Source organism: Gobio gobio, assembly GCF_949357685.1.
Source record: "Gobio gobio genome assembly, chromosome: 1".
Lineage (NCBI taxonomy): Eukaryota > Metazoa > Chordata > Actinopteri > Cypriniformes > Gobionidae > Gobio > Gobio gobio.
In genome coordinates, this window is record NC_137097.1 from 53,628,821 (window position 1) to 53,645,684 (window position 16,864).

Sequence of the window (16,864 nt, forward strand, 5' to 3'; positions counted from 1 at the left end):
AAATAAAAAAGATGAAATATGGAACAAATATTTCCATGGTGAAAAAACATCTAAACATTTTGACCAGTATCGCTCACACAATGAAAAAAAAACAACTTTTCATTTTGGTGGCATTTGCCAATTTACTGACACAATAACAAGATTTTGAAGCATGAATTAAATGTTTTGGGTGAGTAATTACATTTTGCAGACATGCTATAGTTCTGATGTTCCAGCGAACAGTTGTGACAATTGCACTTACAGTTTAGAGAATGTTAAGACTGTTTTAAAAAATGTGCCAAAGCGATTGAGGAAAAACTGTAATTAAATGGACATGAAATAGTGATTTGGTTATTAGAAATTGTTTTATTATATGGGAAGAAAGAGACTGAGGGGTTAATCTATTGCTTGGGACAGTCAGTTATACAGTTTATACAGAACTATCTGACAGTAGAATAATAAATAAATAAAACAAATTATGTTGTATAAGAAATGCATATAAAACCTTTCAGTCTTTCAGCACTTCTGTCACGCCCACGGTCCATCTCCCCTCTCTCCTCCTGCGACTTGTGCACCTGCTCCCTGTCATTGTTTCATTTGGAGGAGGAGACGGCTGAATCTAAGCCCCCCTCAAAAAACAATTCATTCTAACCCTCCCGCTTCTTAACACACGCACACAAAGACTGCATGTCTCGTTTTATTGTATATATCGCCATAGCAACCACAGATTACTAGTAAATGCCCCACTCTTTTACACTTATTTTAATACCCATATTTTCTTTGCTTCCTCTAGTCCTAATGATGCTGTAAGATATTAATGTTAAGTCTCTCTCTCTGATGCTTTATTTGCAGATTTCAAACATCATGCCTGTGGCAGCCACCGGCACAGAGCATGGTAAGTATTTTTATCTAAAAGTGTTTTTGGCCCTGTGGGCTTTTATAAAGTAACTCTTAAACTTTTCACATTGTCTCTAGTTTATTTGATGTGTCCAATAACAATGTCCAAAAGTGAACATGCATGCATCACAGGAGATTTTTCCCCCCATTTTTTTCTGAACTGTCGTGGATATTTTAAACTATTTCAAATGATGTATTGTGTTCAACAGCATTATGTGATGGAAATAACGGTGATGAGATTAAACTTTTGTTTAGTGACATATTTTTAGGGCTGGGCTTTGACACAAATTCCACAATACGATTTGATTTGGATTCACAAGCATGCAATTCGATTTCGCTTTTCGGTTTCGCTTCAATTTCGATTAATTGAAGCCTGTCTGGTAGGCTACAGTACATTCATTTCCTCAAGGGAAAAAATATCTCTCAACTAATGCTGAAAGTGTAAACTATACAGGGAACCCCAGTTAGTACATCACTGTACACTCTAAAAAATGCTGGGTTAAAAAATAACCCAAGTTGGGTTGAAAATGGACTAACCCAGCAATTGGGTTGTTTTAACCCAGCGATTGGGTTGCTTTAACCCAGCAATTGGCTTGTTTTAAGCAAACATTTAAGCTTTGCTTAAAACAACCCAATTTCTGGGTTAAAGCAACCCAACCGCTGGGTTAAAACAACCCAATTGCTGGGTTAGTCCATTTTCAACCCAACTTGGGTTATTTTTAACCCAGCATTTTTTTAGAGTGTAATATTAAAGGTTCAAATGAACTGATTTGTAGGCTACTTACATTTAAATTAAACACAATGAATGTTTTTATTATAATAATAATAATAATTATATAATAGTTTACTTTAAAAAAATATATGGTGACTTGACACGACATATTTATTCAAACATACATTAAATATTGAAGAACAAGTTAAATAAAAATACAATGCATATGATGCAATTAGTGCATATTTTTTTTTGCAAAAATGCTCCTCTCTATAGTACATTTTTCTAGCTGAATGTAGTTTTTTGTTAAATGTAGTTTTGGATGACTTTTCTGAGGTAAATGTGTCATACGTGACATTGTTTACACACCTTTTTATTGATGTCTTTCGGCGGTTGAAACCGATTGAGCAATTACATGTGACATGATTCGGATTTCGGTAAATTGTATTTTTCAACATACCTTCTGATGTTCATTCATTTTTACTTTGTGCTAGTAAAGAGATGATCAGGTCACACTTGATCTGAGGCGGCTACAGCCATCTTTCACGCCACATTAAAGAGCGCCAAAGCTGCATTAATGGCGTGAATTCCGTAATAAAATTAACAGAATTTGAAAGCTGCAATTTGCTTTGACATCAGGAGTAATAAATCACAAACCTTGTTGCAATTTATTGGATGGGAGGCGCTTCAAAGTTCTGTTCATTCATCAGATGAAAACAGACTGAACGATTGATTCTTGGGATTTAAGAATCAATATCGGTATTGATATAGAATCAATACTTTTAACCCAGCCCTACATTGATTTTTTATGATAAAATGGCCAACTCCTTTGTCTTGCTTATTTTAATGTCACAGCTAGTATTTTGTCCATTCTAAATAGACAGAATGAAATATGTTGGCACTTATTTGCCACACAAAGGATGAATGCATGATGAAATGTTTCCAAATGTTAATGAGAATCAACCCCTGGGAGAAACCCCCCAAAAAGATTCAATAACGAGATAACAAACTTCCATCTAATACAAAAGCATTTATGTACGGCATATATTTTTGGACCCTAATGCAGATGGCTTAGCGTCAGTACGGCAAACTCGTGTTGTATTGTGCCTTTGGCGTAAACAGTAGCCACGACACAAGTTGTTTAAATCATTCTAAGAATTTGAAGTCGAGAGAAACAGTACAGATCACAATAGATGAATTAAAGAAATCATTGAGGGAAGGTTTATAGTTTGTGGTGAGGATTTTCCTGGTGCTGTGCTTATAAACGTCGACACACTTGTGCCAAAGATGGCTAGCACAGACACAGGGATACCCAGCTTTAGTGATATCATGGCCTAGCCCTAGAGGTCCACTTGACATTTTCTTGCCCTGTAGTATCTGCCAATACATACTGTGTGATTCTGATGAAACTCATAGATTAAGGGGCTGTGATCTACCCTTAAAGGCCAGTCTTATAGTTTAAACCCTCTACATCATATTATATACACTCCCAGTCAAATTTCAATAGTTGAAGGCATAGTTCAAGTAATCTTTCTTACTGGCCTAACACAAATGTAATGTGGCAAATGTCTGGTAAAAAAACGGATTCAAATATAGATCATATTTATATACAATTGAAATGTACTTTTAAAAAGGCATAATATTGTCCATATGTGAAGATATAAGTATATAACAGATTGTGTGAGTTTGTGTTTGATCAAAGAGCACAGTATCTCATAAGAAAGCAGCTGTATAATCCGGTCTCTCTTTCCCCCCCAGCAGTGCCGCAGGTGCTGGACACCCTGAGCGACAGCACCAGCTCCGCCACTGCCAATGACCTGGACCTCATCTTCCTCAAGGGCATCATGGAGAGCCCTGTGGTCAGTTTTCTTTCTGCATACAGTAGGAAAATTTCAGACCCAAACATGCTGCTACCACAGAAAAAAAAGAGAGAGTGTACATCATCCCACTTATTAAAGGTAGGGTAGGTAAGATTTGGTTAAAAAACTTTTTTTCCAAATTTGTTTAAACTTTCTTTATATATCAATACATAATTAAAATGTAAGTACTCTGAAAAAGAAAGTATAAAAATTTAGTGTCTGTAGACCTCTCACGACTGTTTTAAAGACAGCTCATTATTTCCATTCACTCCACCTTCTCCCTTCTGGGCTCTTTCCAAAGCCACGCCCCCAAAACACATGAACGCGCCATGCCGACCACGATCAGCTCAGCTGAAAGACGCATTATTTACCTGAGACGAGCGGAGAAGAAGTGCATGTAGTGACATCATGTCAGAATCACATGTAATAAAAAATCGAACTTTATCATTATGAATATAAACAAATAAGATGTCTTTTAGTACTCACTATCAAGCTAGAATAACGATACTGGTAAAGTTTAAAATACACACACAACACAGTGTCTACGACACACACAGATACAAGATAAAAACATCAGTAAAGAGTATATAAAAACAAACCAAGGGCGGAAATAAACGTGCAGGTAAAGTTCCCGGTGAACATGGTAAAAGAGTTTAGACAGAGGGTAGTAGCTAAAGCTAACTTAGTTCTAAAAAAAGTTGGTATGGATGTACAAAAGTACACCTTTTACTATCTTTGGTGTACTAGCTTTTACACATGCATTTTGTTATCTAAAGTTACATTTTGCGAAATTCAACACGACAGCGATCAACTTGAGCTAGGCATATTGAGTATTTATCATCTCTACTAATGGTTCGCTAAGTGTATAACATTGTAACTTTATGCTAAGTAATGTTATGTTAGCTATATTAGGCAGCTACGTGTGCTAGTGAGACATGCTTCATGAAGACATAAACCAAAAAAATGTATAATCAAAATGAAAGATTACCTGTCCAGCAGAAATACAGCCTCTTGAACTCAAACGGGTGCGCCAGGTTTTCACAACAAAATCCGCCCAATTGCTACTCAAAACTAGCCCAAAATAAGCCCAATCGTGTTTCTCTGGTAAAAATTTGGGGGGTAAAATATGTGTCTTTTTGGTAGGGCTGCCTGCTAAAATTCGCAAATCCCGGGGCAAAATATCACATAATTGGGGTCGCTTCAACCCGCGGACATGAAAAACAGCCCGCGGCAACAGTGTTTGAAGTCGCCACTTGGCAACAGTGGGGCGTGCGCATGTGGGCAGATCCTGGAGCAAAAGCGGTGGTAGCCATGGTAGCGAGAGAGAGTGACAGTCGCCCAAGCCAATCTCTTGTTTCGGCCCGAAGGAAAATAATGAGCGGTGTTTATTGCAGATTAAAAAGTCTAGAGTCACTCAATTTTTATACTCTCTTTTTCAGAGTACTTAAATTTTAATTATGTATTGATAAAGAAAGTTTAAACAAATTTGGACAAAAGTGTTTTAGATCATTCTTACCTACCATACCTTTAAGGGGCTATTCAACAATTATTTTATAATTTTACCTATATCTAAAGGCATCCACTATGAAAAAAACTGTCCATTACAATGTACATAACAATCAGCGTTTTAAACAAGACAAACACTGCAACAATATTACAGTAATATTAATACCCATCTCCTTTGAGGTAATTTTTCCTACAATCGATAACTGAGATGCAAGGTGTTTTGTATGAAACAATAGAATGCAAGTCCATGGTGAGATATGAGAGATGAAAATAAAGGGTGAGACATATTGATTTAGTGGCTAAAAATATATTATCCTGTATGGGGATGGATCTTGGTAAACATTACAACCTCTTTGTGTAAGAAACACTGGGATACACACAGCCATAATTGAGTAAATTGCAAATAATGAGTTAGAGTAAATACATGAATGATAAATGTCTTTATATTAGTGCTGTTAAATCAATTAAAAGTTTGTGTTTACATAATATATGTGTGCGTAATGTGTATAATTATTATGAATATTTGAATACACACATACATGTATATATTTAATAAATATTTGCATATATACTTCACACTACATTGTATATACTGCATATACTATATTATATACAACTGTAAATATTTTATATACAAATATAACAAATTTTTCTTAAATATATACATGTATGTGTGTATTAAAATATACATAATAATTATGCACCGTGCACACACATATATTATGTCAATAAAAAATTTAATTAATTAAATGTCAATGGCAGCAAATTAAGCATTCATGGAAAACAAACTACTAACCGATGATTAATATGTTGTTTAAAACCTGAATGATCTCCCAGAGTGCAGAGAGTCTGGAGGAGACACGACTGGAGGCCGTGAGGGACAATAATGTGGAGCTGGTGCAGGACATCCTGAGAGAGTTGAGCCCCTTTACACACCACAGCAACACCGCCGCAGAGCTGTCACGCATTCTCAACCAGCCGCACTTCCAGGTACCCAGCTGCAGCTCAACAAAACTGTGAAATGAAATGACATTAATACACAGTCTGATTAATGGCTGACAGACTATGCTTTTGATGATCAGTCTCTGTTGGAGACCCATGACTCTGTGGCCTCTCAGACGTGTGAGACTCCGCCCCCGAGCCCCTGCGCTTTCATGGAGCCGCCCATCAACAGCGTACCGGTGCCAGCTGATGCTATCCGGATGGTGGGCATCCGCAAAGTGGCTGGAGAGCACTTGGTGAGACTGTATTCTGTGTATATTTTTATTTGTATATAATAATAATGCTATATTAAAATATTATATTAAACAAAAGGATTAAATCAAATTTAGGGTCATGCTCTGCTCTAAAATATGAAGTTTTTAAAAAATGCTTAAACACTAAAAGTGGTACTTGAGCCCCATTCACTCATGTGCCTAATCTTCAGACCAAGTCTGCAAAACTGCAAGCAATTTATCTGCTTTACACTCAGTTTGCAATTATTAAAGGGGTCATGAACTGGCTTTTTAATTTTTTTTATACTGTTGACTAAGGCCAACTAATGACGTTTGCGTGGTTTTTACATTCAAACACAACATAATGAATAAGTAATAGGCTATTTTCTACCCTCGTTTTGAGCCTCTCTCATGGAACGCTCGGTTTTTATGGGTGTGCCGCACTGAAGACTTGGAAGTAAACGCCCACTGCTATGATTGGATAAGCTTGGCATATTATAATGAGCTCCTTCTCCCCCGTGAGTACATGTGAGGAATTGTTTTGAAAGCGTGTGGGAAAACAGCAACCGGAATGATGATTCGCCCACAGGGCTCGCAAAATGTCTTTATCAAACAAACACAATGATTTATCTCTCATCAACACACACGCACAAGCCTCACTGCAGAGTCAGACAAATCAGCATGATCAAAACTTCTGCGATTTGTATTTTTCCTTCAAATATCAAGTCGAGTGTGAACAACGCACATCAAGAAATTTCACTACAACACCTCAGCTTAGTTATGTTCAGTTAGACACGTACACATAATCAATATCAAACAGTCTGTAACAATGCAATACTATCACATATACAACAAATGTTTTACTCACATAAGTGTGAGTCTTCATTCATTCATGTAATCTCATCCTGTCTGCAAATCCAGTCTCTTGTTTACAAACGAATCCGTGGTGAAATGAAGGAACAAACGCGCAATGTCTTCCTCACGTGAGCTGGATCTTCATTAAAAATAAAGTTCAACCACACATTCCTAATATTAGAATCCGAAGGAAGCTTATCCAGCGACTGTGTTCTTCCACAACCAGGCACAGCGCAATATCTTGCTATCTTCTGCATGTTTATTGCTCGGTAGCGAAGCCCCATATTATTTATATTGCATTTCTTGCACGAGTCATGGGCGGGGCTACAGAATCAGGCATTCTTCTTCTTCTGTTGAGGCGGTGCTTCTCCACACTCTGACATCAGAGCTTGGCACATTCTGAGATTGCGCGTTTGCTGGGCCTGGTGTCCATAAAAGCTTTTCTTTGACTAACAAGGACATTTTCAGCTCCGAAACTTACAGGATATTCTTATATCACGCTGAACTTTTATATATATTAAAAGCTCAAGGGAAAGTTGATTTCTCAATTCATGACCACTTTAAACAAACTTTTTGTAAAATGCTAAACACAGTTCTCTACATCAGACACATCATTTAAAACTAACAGCTCTTGTGTTTCATTTAGAAAACACTGCATTTGAAATGCCACAATCATTTTCCAATTACCTACACACAATGATCATGTGTGAAAACATGATCACTTAGAAATCGAAACTCAATGTTCTGAGAAACAAATCCATTTTTGACCCTTGCATTTGTTTATTTTGTAAATATATACTGAATATGCATACAAGTCAAGTCACCTTTATTTCTGTAACACTTTACACAATACAGAATGTATGAAATTATATGAAATTCTACAGTGAATATACAGTTTTTGTTGGTATGCTTTGCTCTAAAATAGTACTTTAATATAAAAATGTCATAGTAAAGTCATGGGAATTCAAATTGTGCTTAAATATTTTGACTACTAGTTTCTGACTTCATGTAATGTTGTTGTGTCAGGGTGTGACGTTCCGTATTGAGAACGGAGAGCTGGTGATTGCACGTATTCTCCACGGGGGTATGATCGACCAGCAGGGTCTGCTCCACGTGGGTGACATCATCAAAGAGGTGAATGGGAGAGAGGTGGGTGACGACCCTCGTGTGCTGCAGGAGATGCTGCAGGAGGCCAGCGGCAGTGTGGTGCTCAAAATCCTACCCAGCTACCAGGAGCCACATCCCCCGAGACAGGTACCATCCCTAAATACAGAACGGGGCATGTTCAGAGTCTCACTGCCAGGGTACGTGCGTGCGTAGGGCATCAGCGACCCCGTTCACACCTGGTATTATGTCTCAGGTGACCAGTGGTTTTGGTGGCTCCATATACGCACATCACTGCTGCCTACTTTCCTCTTGTTTTTCTCTGCTGCTCTTTTGTGGTTGTCATGGATACCAGAGGAAGGAGTGAGCGCAGCATCTCGCTCTCAGTTAAAGCCAGATGTGTTTACTGTGAGAGCAGACAGGATCATGAGCTGGAAGGTAGAAGCTTGTTATAGACGGTCTCAGCAGACACTTCCAGCATTTTTACTATTGCCTTTTGATCCTATCATCTGTCCAGACTACGTTTATATTGTTGTTTGATTGGATGTATCATTTTAACTTTCAAATGGGCTGGGCATTTTAGGTTAAAGGCCTTACAACCCTCTACGCACACCTTGGCAATACAATCGCCTTTGGCTAGTAAATTTTTTTGTTTAGTCGCCAGACTGATTTACTTTATTATATTATATTTATTATATTATATTATGTTATATTATATTATATTATTATATTATATTATATTATATTATATTATATTATATTATATTATATTATATTATATTATATTATATTATATTATATTATATTATATTATATTATATTATATTATATTATATTATATTATATTATATATTATACTATATATATATATATACCACCAAATGTATCAATATCTTTGTAAAATGGCACAGCTTTTTAAATATCTGAACGTACATGCTTAACATCAGTCAGCATTCGACTATGTTATAATATTGTGATAATCAAGCACTATATAATGATAGAACTTTAGTAATTAGAACTAAAACTGTTAAAAGAATATTGTTAACATGTAGCCCGTCGATTTTGCGTGATATGTAGCGCGCATGTGTGTGTGAGAAACGCGCTCAGCAAAGCGATGGAGTTCTTCACACTAGAGTTCATGGTACGTCAGTCGTCAGATGACTGATTTGAAATCGTATAGATCGCTTGACAAGAGCGAAACTCTCAAGCACTCATTCAGTGTTCAGCGAGTAAAAATATATTTATCTAACACACACACTGGCAAGTAAAATCTGAGAATTTATTAACCAATGTATTTATCTAACACACACACTGGCGAGTAAAATCTGAGAATTTATTAACCAATGGCTAATGATAGATATGATTTAATCGCCCAGAGTGACGATTTACTCGCATATGCGAGTGTTTTACTCGCATTGTAGAGGGTTGCCTTAGAATAACTAAAACTGACGCTGTTTATTATATGTGACCCTGGGCCACAAAACCAGTCATACGGGTCAATTTTTTTAAATTGATATTTACACATAATTTGAAAGCTGAATGTGACAATATTTGGCCGAGATACAACTATCTTAAAATCTGGAATCTTGGGGTTCAAAAAAGGCTAAATATTGAGAAAATCGCCTTTTAAAGTTGCCCAAATAAAGTCTTTAGCAATGCATATTACTATATTACTACTAATAATACGGAGATAATAAGGACATTTTCAAAATATCTTCATGGAAAATATCCTAATGATTTTTGGCATAAAAGAAACCCATACAATGTATTGTTGGCTATTGCCACAAATATACCCGTGCGACTTATGACTGGTTTTGTGGTCCAGGGTCACATATATGTTTTGAATAATTTTCAATTTTCGAATGAAAATAATAACTTTAATGTTAACTATATTTCAGCCAGAATCACTCTCATCCTTGTCTCTACAGGTTTTTGTAAAGTGCCATTTTGATTATGACCCTGCCAATGACAACCTCGTCCCTTGCAAGGAGGCGGGACTAATGTTCTCAAGTGGAGACATTCTGCAGATTGTTAACCAGGAAGATGTGAACTGGTGGCAGGTTGGTTGGTCAACTTAGAAGCACTACAATGACATGCCAGATAGTTAATTTACCTTTTAAAGTCACGTCTTCTTTTCATTTAAAATGTAAGATCTCTCTTTAAAATTTCTAACAAGCACACAAAAATATGTTTGTTTATGATATAGAACAATGTTAGAACAATATTTGCCTCTGAAAGCTGTAATTTAGAGTCATATATCTTTGCAGGCACGTCGTGTAGAGGGAGGTAGTGCTGGCCTGATTCCCAGTCAACTTCTGGAGGAGAAGAGGAAAGCTTTTGTGAAGAGAGATGTTGAGCTGTCACAAGCAGGTGCTCAAATATAAATATATGGATTAAGTCTTCAGTGTCACATGATCCTTCAAAAATCATTCTAATATAATGATTAGCTGCTCAAGAATAATTTCTCATTATCAATGTTGAAAACAGTTGTGCTGCTTAATATTGTTGTAGAAACCATTTTGATCAATTTAATGTATCCTTGGCCTTGCTGAATACAAGTATTAATTTCTTTCAACTGTTTTTAAATCTACTCTACTGAATGGTTGATTTGTATATACTGCCCCCTGGTGGATTTGATATGAACCATTACAATGTCTAATCCAGTGGTTCTCAAAGTGTGGAGCAGATCAGCAGAAAAAGAGAAAACAGAAAACAGACATGTCAATGGCGTTCTAGTGCATGAATAGCGTTAACTCTCTGCCTTTATAAAAGGGCACCAATGGAACTTTTCTTCTTCAGACTGTTGACTTCGCACCACAGCAATGCAAACAATGCAAGTGCAAACTTATGTTAAGGTTCGATAATGCTGTAAATATTTGTATCTAAAAATAATATCACTGTGTATTGCAGCCAATCTCTGCACTGGAATGGTTGGCAAGAAGAAGAAGAAAATGATGTATCTAACTACAAAGAATGCTGGTTTGGAATGCTTCTTTTTCTTCAAATGCACATCTTTTGAAACTCAAAAAACGTGTTATATTTTGTTTAATTTTTTCCCCTTTTATTCCCTGGCAGATTTTGACAGGCATGAGTTGCTGATCTATGAGGAGGTTGCAAAAGTCCCCCCGTTCCGCAGGAAGACTCTGATTCTGATTGGTGCACCTGGAGTGGGCAGACGAAGTCTGAAGAATAAGCTGCTAGTGTCAGACCCTCAGCACTACGGCACCACCATCCCCTGTGAGTCTTCTCGGTGTATCAGTTCTCCGTTTTAGGGGGTTTCAGACCAGGGCCATACACAGGGTTTTATAAATACTGAGGTCCCAAAGCTTGCTTCAGCTTCTCTCTTTCTTTCCTGTATCTCTTCCCTCTTTTGATTATCTTTTGATTTTCGTCAGTGAAGAAAATAAACATAGGGTCAACTGGTATTTATATTTTTTATGAAATTTTCTTACATCATGAAACAAACCGCAAAACCCAGAATATCTTCTGTCAGAATTTAGCCACAGTCTTTGTCTCAAAATCTGTTTGTCTACAGCATGAGCATTTACATTTCTGTTGAAAAACATTGAATTTTACATACAAAAAGATTAGTCTTAATGTTTTTTGTCCATTAAACATATGTAAACATTCTTCAATGATTTAGATAAAAAGAATAATCCCTTAATAAGAAAAATGTGCAAGACAAAACTGTATTTTGTCGAATATATCTTTAATTAATAATTAATAATTTGATACCCCATTAGCAAATAGTTTTTTGTTAGTTTAAGCATAAACTAATTTAGCTAGATTTATGGTTAAACCAATATATTATAAACAATATATTCAATATACTTCTACTTTGAGGAATTTAAAAAAAGAATTTAATCATTTTATTCAGCAAGGATGCATTAAATTAATCAAAAGGGACAGTAAAACATTTATAATGTTACAAAAAATGTTCTGTTCATCAAAGAATGAAAAAACAGATGGTCAACTGGTATTTATATTTTAATGAATTTACTGAAGGCTACCAGGAAAGCTAGGTAACTACGTTTATTAAATGAATTCACAATATGTGCACACTCATTATTGAACTTACGCCTAAGTTGCTGTCCGTTAATGAAAGTTTCACCGATGAATTCGCTGCTTGATTGAACTCTTGGGCCGGTTGCATAAACTGAGTAGACTAGTCTTACAAGTAAGTCATCAAATTTTTTTTCTTCAAGACTGGTCATAACTATTTTAAGTCAGTTACATGAAAAGGTAGATTGGTTTAATTTGAATCCAAAAAGAAAGACTGATTAGCCCTGACTAATTGCTAGTTTTTCAAGCTAGTTCTTAAGTCTTAACTTAGCGGCTATGTTTATACAACCGGTCCCTTGTCGTGTCAAAAGTGAGAAGACTTTTCAGATTGGATGCCCTGGGGGTAAGCAGATAAACATATTTATGGACGTTGCCATCTTTGATATTACTTTGGTCACTGTAGCGTCGCTATGGTACTGATAAAAGAATACAGGCTTGACTCCCGTTGCACGTTCATACAGACAGTATTCCAGACGTTCCTGTGAGTTGCTGTTCGAACGAGACATTTCGAGACCGTAGTCAATCCCAAAAACTGACAGTCTGAATGCAGTCTATTTCTTCCCTTTAGTGTGAGAGTTTTTTTTTTCTCGGGAGAAAATGTGCCTTTAATCTGTTAATAAACAGAAAATAAAGAATCATCTGATGTTCACTGGACTGTTCTTGTAAATGTCCACAGACACCTCTTGGAAGCCCAAATCAGCAGACAAAGAGAATATGATGTATGCCTTCACATCCCGGAGTAAGATGGAAGCTGATATTAAAGCTGGCCACTACCTTGAACATGGTGAATATGATGGTAACCTCTATGGCACCAAGATGGACTCCATCCATGAAGTAGTGGAGGCTGGACGCATCTGCATCCTGGACGTCAACCCACAGGTAAGGGTCCTCTGTAACCCTTTATTTTAGGGTTCAATTCTTGCTATTGACTAGTTGCTTATTAAAGGAATAGTTCACCCAAAAATGAAAATTAGCCCATGATTTACTCACCCTCAAGTCATCCTAGGTGTATATGACATTCTTCTTTCAGACAAATAAAATCTGAGTTATATTAAAAAAGTCCAGGCTAATCCAAGCATTATAATGGCAGTAATAGTTGCTTGGTTTTTGAAGTACATAAAAAATGCATCTGTCCGTCAAATAACGTGCTCCACGCGGCTCCGGGGTGTTAATAAAGGCCTTCTGAAGCGTTTGTGTAAGAAAAATATCCATATTTAAAAATGTATTTCATTTTTTTCTATGGCTCTGCATCAGCTGTCCCCGCACCATCACTACCGGTGAATAAGGTCAAAATACATGCAAAATACCGGTGTGATCATAGATATATACATAGACTCCTCATTAGTGCCTGCGCGGAACGGTCGAATGAGGCACCTACGTATATATATATCTTTGATCGCGCCAGTATTTTGACCTTATTCGCCGGAAGTTATGGCGCTGGGAATACTAGATGTCTGATAAGAGGTAAAAAAATTACATAAATACTGTTCGGTTACTCGCAGAAACCAATCGTTGCGTGTCTTAAGACATCAATGTGTCGCCACGAGCCGCATGGTTTAATAAGGATCGTTTGTCTATGTGTTTTTACTCTCATTGCTCTCATACGCTAAAATATCCCCATTGACATGCATAATACGACTATCACATTGCAACAGTTGGAGTTAAAAATCTTCATTTGTGTTCTACTGAAGAAACAAAGACACCTACATCTTGGATGCCCTGGGGGTAAGCAGATAAACATACAAATTTCGTTTTTGGGTGAACTATCCCTTTAACATGCATATTACTAGGATATTGGCTGTTTATTAGCACTTATAAAGCACATATTAATGCCTTATTGTGCATGACCATATTCTACATCCCTCAATCCTACACAATGCCCAAACTTAAACGCTACAAATACTACTATTAATATTAATACGCAGTAAATTAGGAGTTTATTGAGGCAAAAGTCGTAGTTAATAGTGAATGTGTTCCCCATACTAAAGTCTCTGGCTTTCTAACTACAGACAGCATAATGCAACATCGATGATATTCCATAAACTATAAAAAATAAAAGTTCTTTATTGGCATAGATAGTTCCATGAAGAACCTTTAACATCCATTGATCTTCACACTAAGAAAATGATTCTTCTAAAACATCTCTGCAAAGACTCTCTATTGTAACTAGTATAAGTATATGATGCTGTTTTGGAGTAGTTCATGAAAACCAGGGTTTGATTCAGAATTTTTATTTTTTTTGCCATAGGCCCTAAAAGTCCTCAGGACATCCGAGTTTTTGCCATATGTGGTGTTTATCAAAGCCCCTGAGTTTGAGGTGCTTAAGGACATGAACAGATCTGGGATCGAGGCAGGACTGGCGACCAAACTACGAACAGTAAGTCCCACTCAGTAGCTGTTTACTAAACTTGGTTCTCATGAAAATCTGGTTTTGACCACCCTAAAATTTTCTTTTTTTTTTTAACAGGACGCAGAGCTAAAGAGGACAGTGGATGAGAGTGCCAAGATTGAAAGAGTGTACGGACACTACTTCGACCTCACCGTAGTGAATGACGATTTGGAACAGGTGTACAGGACCCTCAAATCCTCCTTAGAGCAGTTAAAAGGAGCTCAGCAGTGGGTTCCGGTTGGGTGGGTCTTTTAGAGCTCAGTATAGCAACTGTTGGATGTTTCATGTGACACTTTATATCAGTGCTACCCGGTTTATATCATCAACCTCGTTCCAAGGGTGTACACTGATCAGAGAGATCCGTCTTTTATATGTGTGCAGGTGTGAGTGTGTCTGTGAAATCACTGTCTACCCTTTATAAACACAGCTACATCATGAAAAAAACCTCAAAACCAGAATATCTTGTCAGAATTTAGCCACAGTCTTTGTCTCAAAATCTTTTTGTTTACAGCATGAGCATTAACATTTCTGTTCAAATACATTTTGAAATTAAAGGTAATTTTTTTTTATTTTACATACAAAAAAAGATGTCTTAATCAGTTTTTTTTTTTTTTTGTCCAGTAAAAATATCTAAACATTCTTCAATGATTTAGATTAAAAATAATAATCCCATAATAAGATAAATGTACTTCAGATACAAAATTGTGTAAGATAAAACTATATTTTGTATAATATATCTTTAATTAATCATTAACAATTTGATTATTAGCCAAATTTTCTAATTGTTTTTTGTTAGTTTAAGCATAAACTCAAAATGTGATAAGATTTATGGTTAAACCAATTTTTTTTATAAATATATTATAAACAATATAATATATTCAATATACTTCTGTTCAAAAGTTTGAGGTCAGTTTTTTTTAAAAGAAATTAATCATTTTATTCAGCAAGGATGCATTAAATTGATCAAAAGTGACAGTAAAAAAACACTTGTAATATTACTAAACATTTCGGTTTCCAATAAATGTTTTTTTTTTTTTTTTTTACTTTCTATTCATCAAAAAATGAAAAAATGCATCACGGTTTCCACAAAAATATGAAGCAGCACAACTGTTTTCAACATTGATAATAAAGAAATATTTCTTAATGTTGTACAATATTACTCTTTGTACTGTCTTTTTGATCAAATGAATTCAGCCTTGAGCATAAAAACTTTCAAAAAACAAAATCTTCAAACTTTTGAACGATAGTATATATTCTCTGAAAAGTGTTTTGCAGATTTGCTTATCACGTACATTTATCAAGTTATGTTTTTGCAGTGAAGTTTGTATTTTTACTTATATTTTGTTAATAGTTTTGATTTTTGAGTACATTAATAGTGATGATATAGATGGTAGATGATTGGACAGTGTTTCATCTCTGAATTATATTTTTATTATAAGGCTCTATTTTGCTTTAGCTCCTATTGTTGCGTCAGGCACATGACTTTTGTACAGTTTGTTTCTTAAACATCCACATTACAGCACTATTTTTTGTTGTTTTTTGGGGGGGGCAGGAATATATGGAAATGTGATCCTATTTAGACACTGAGGGCACACACTGATAGGGGCATGAGAAATAGAAACAGCAGGCAGATCATATTTTGCACTCACAATTTGTGCAGAAGGTGTCACTGAATGCAGTCATGATTTGATTTCTGATAGTTGCTTTTGTAGATCACCATATCAACCATAGTCAACTATATTTACATACTACATAAAAAATGTGGCAATACTTTTTTTTTTTAAAGTTGAAGGACCAAACATCCTGTTTACACCCTAATTAGAAACAAATCTGTGAATTGAAAGCAAGAACGGTGCTAGAGCATGACATTAAGACCTTTTATATAGATATCTATGAAAATGCTGTCGGTGTAAAATGTCGTCACTGCATGTATCTGTGTATCTGCTCTTATTCACTGAAAACATCACGACATATTTATTATAATGCTGTACATGCTTACTGGATGAAAATATCTCTTTTTCTTACAGGCAAATCCTCTCTACTTTTTATTATGAACAAACTTAATTCAAGTGCTAATTTATATTCACCAATTACCATTCATGCCAATGGTGTTTGGCTTGAATACTGGCAGCTATTGTTTATATCTAGGTGTAAGGTGTTTGAATTTGGATTTTAGTTTTGATATTGATATTACATTTTCTAAATATCATGGTATAAGCTAGAGGCAGATACTGTATAGTAGTCATGTTTCAAAATTCAGTGTTTGATTAGAAGAACAATCTGTAAA

At 35.8% G+C, this 16,864-nt stretch overlaps 1 protein-coding gene across 1 annotated transcript; it reads left to right on the top strand.

Annotated features, from left to right (window-relative positions):
* Positions 1–843: 843 nt before the first annotated feature.
* Positions 844–15,174, top strand: mpp2a (MAGUK p55 scaffold protein 2a; the record flags this gene model as incomplete). The annotated part of the gene is made up of 12 exons (XM_079817967.1): positions 844–874; positions 3,347–3,447; positions 5,791–5,943; positions 6,036–6,191; positions 8,049–8,276; positions 10,055–10,186; positions 10,394–10,496; positions 11,037–11,105; positions 11,202–11,363; positions 12,865–13,067; positions 14,437–14,565; positions 14,656–15,174. The coding sequence occupies 12 exons, from the start codon at positions 844–846 to the stop codon at positions 14,830–14,832; spliced, it is 1,644 nt and encodes a 547-aa protein (XP_079674093.1). The 3' UTR covers positions 14,833–15,174.
* Positions 15,175–16,864: the final 1,690 nt, after the last annotated feature.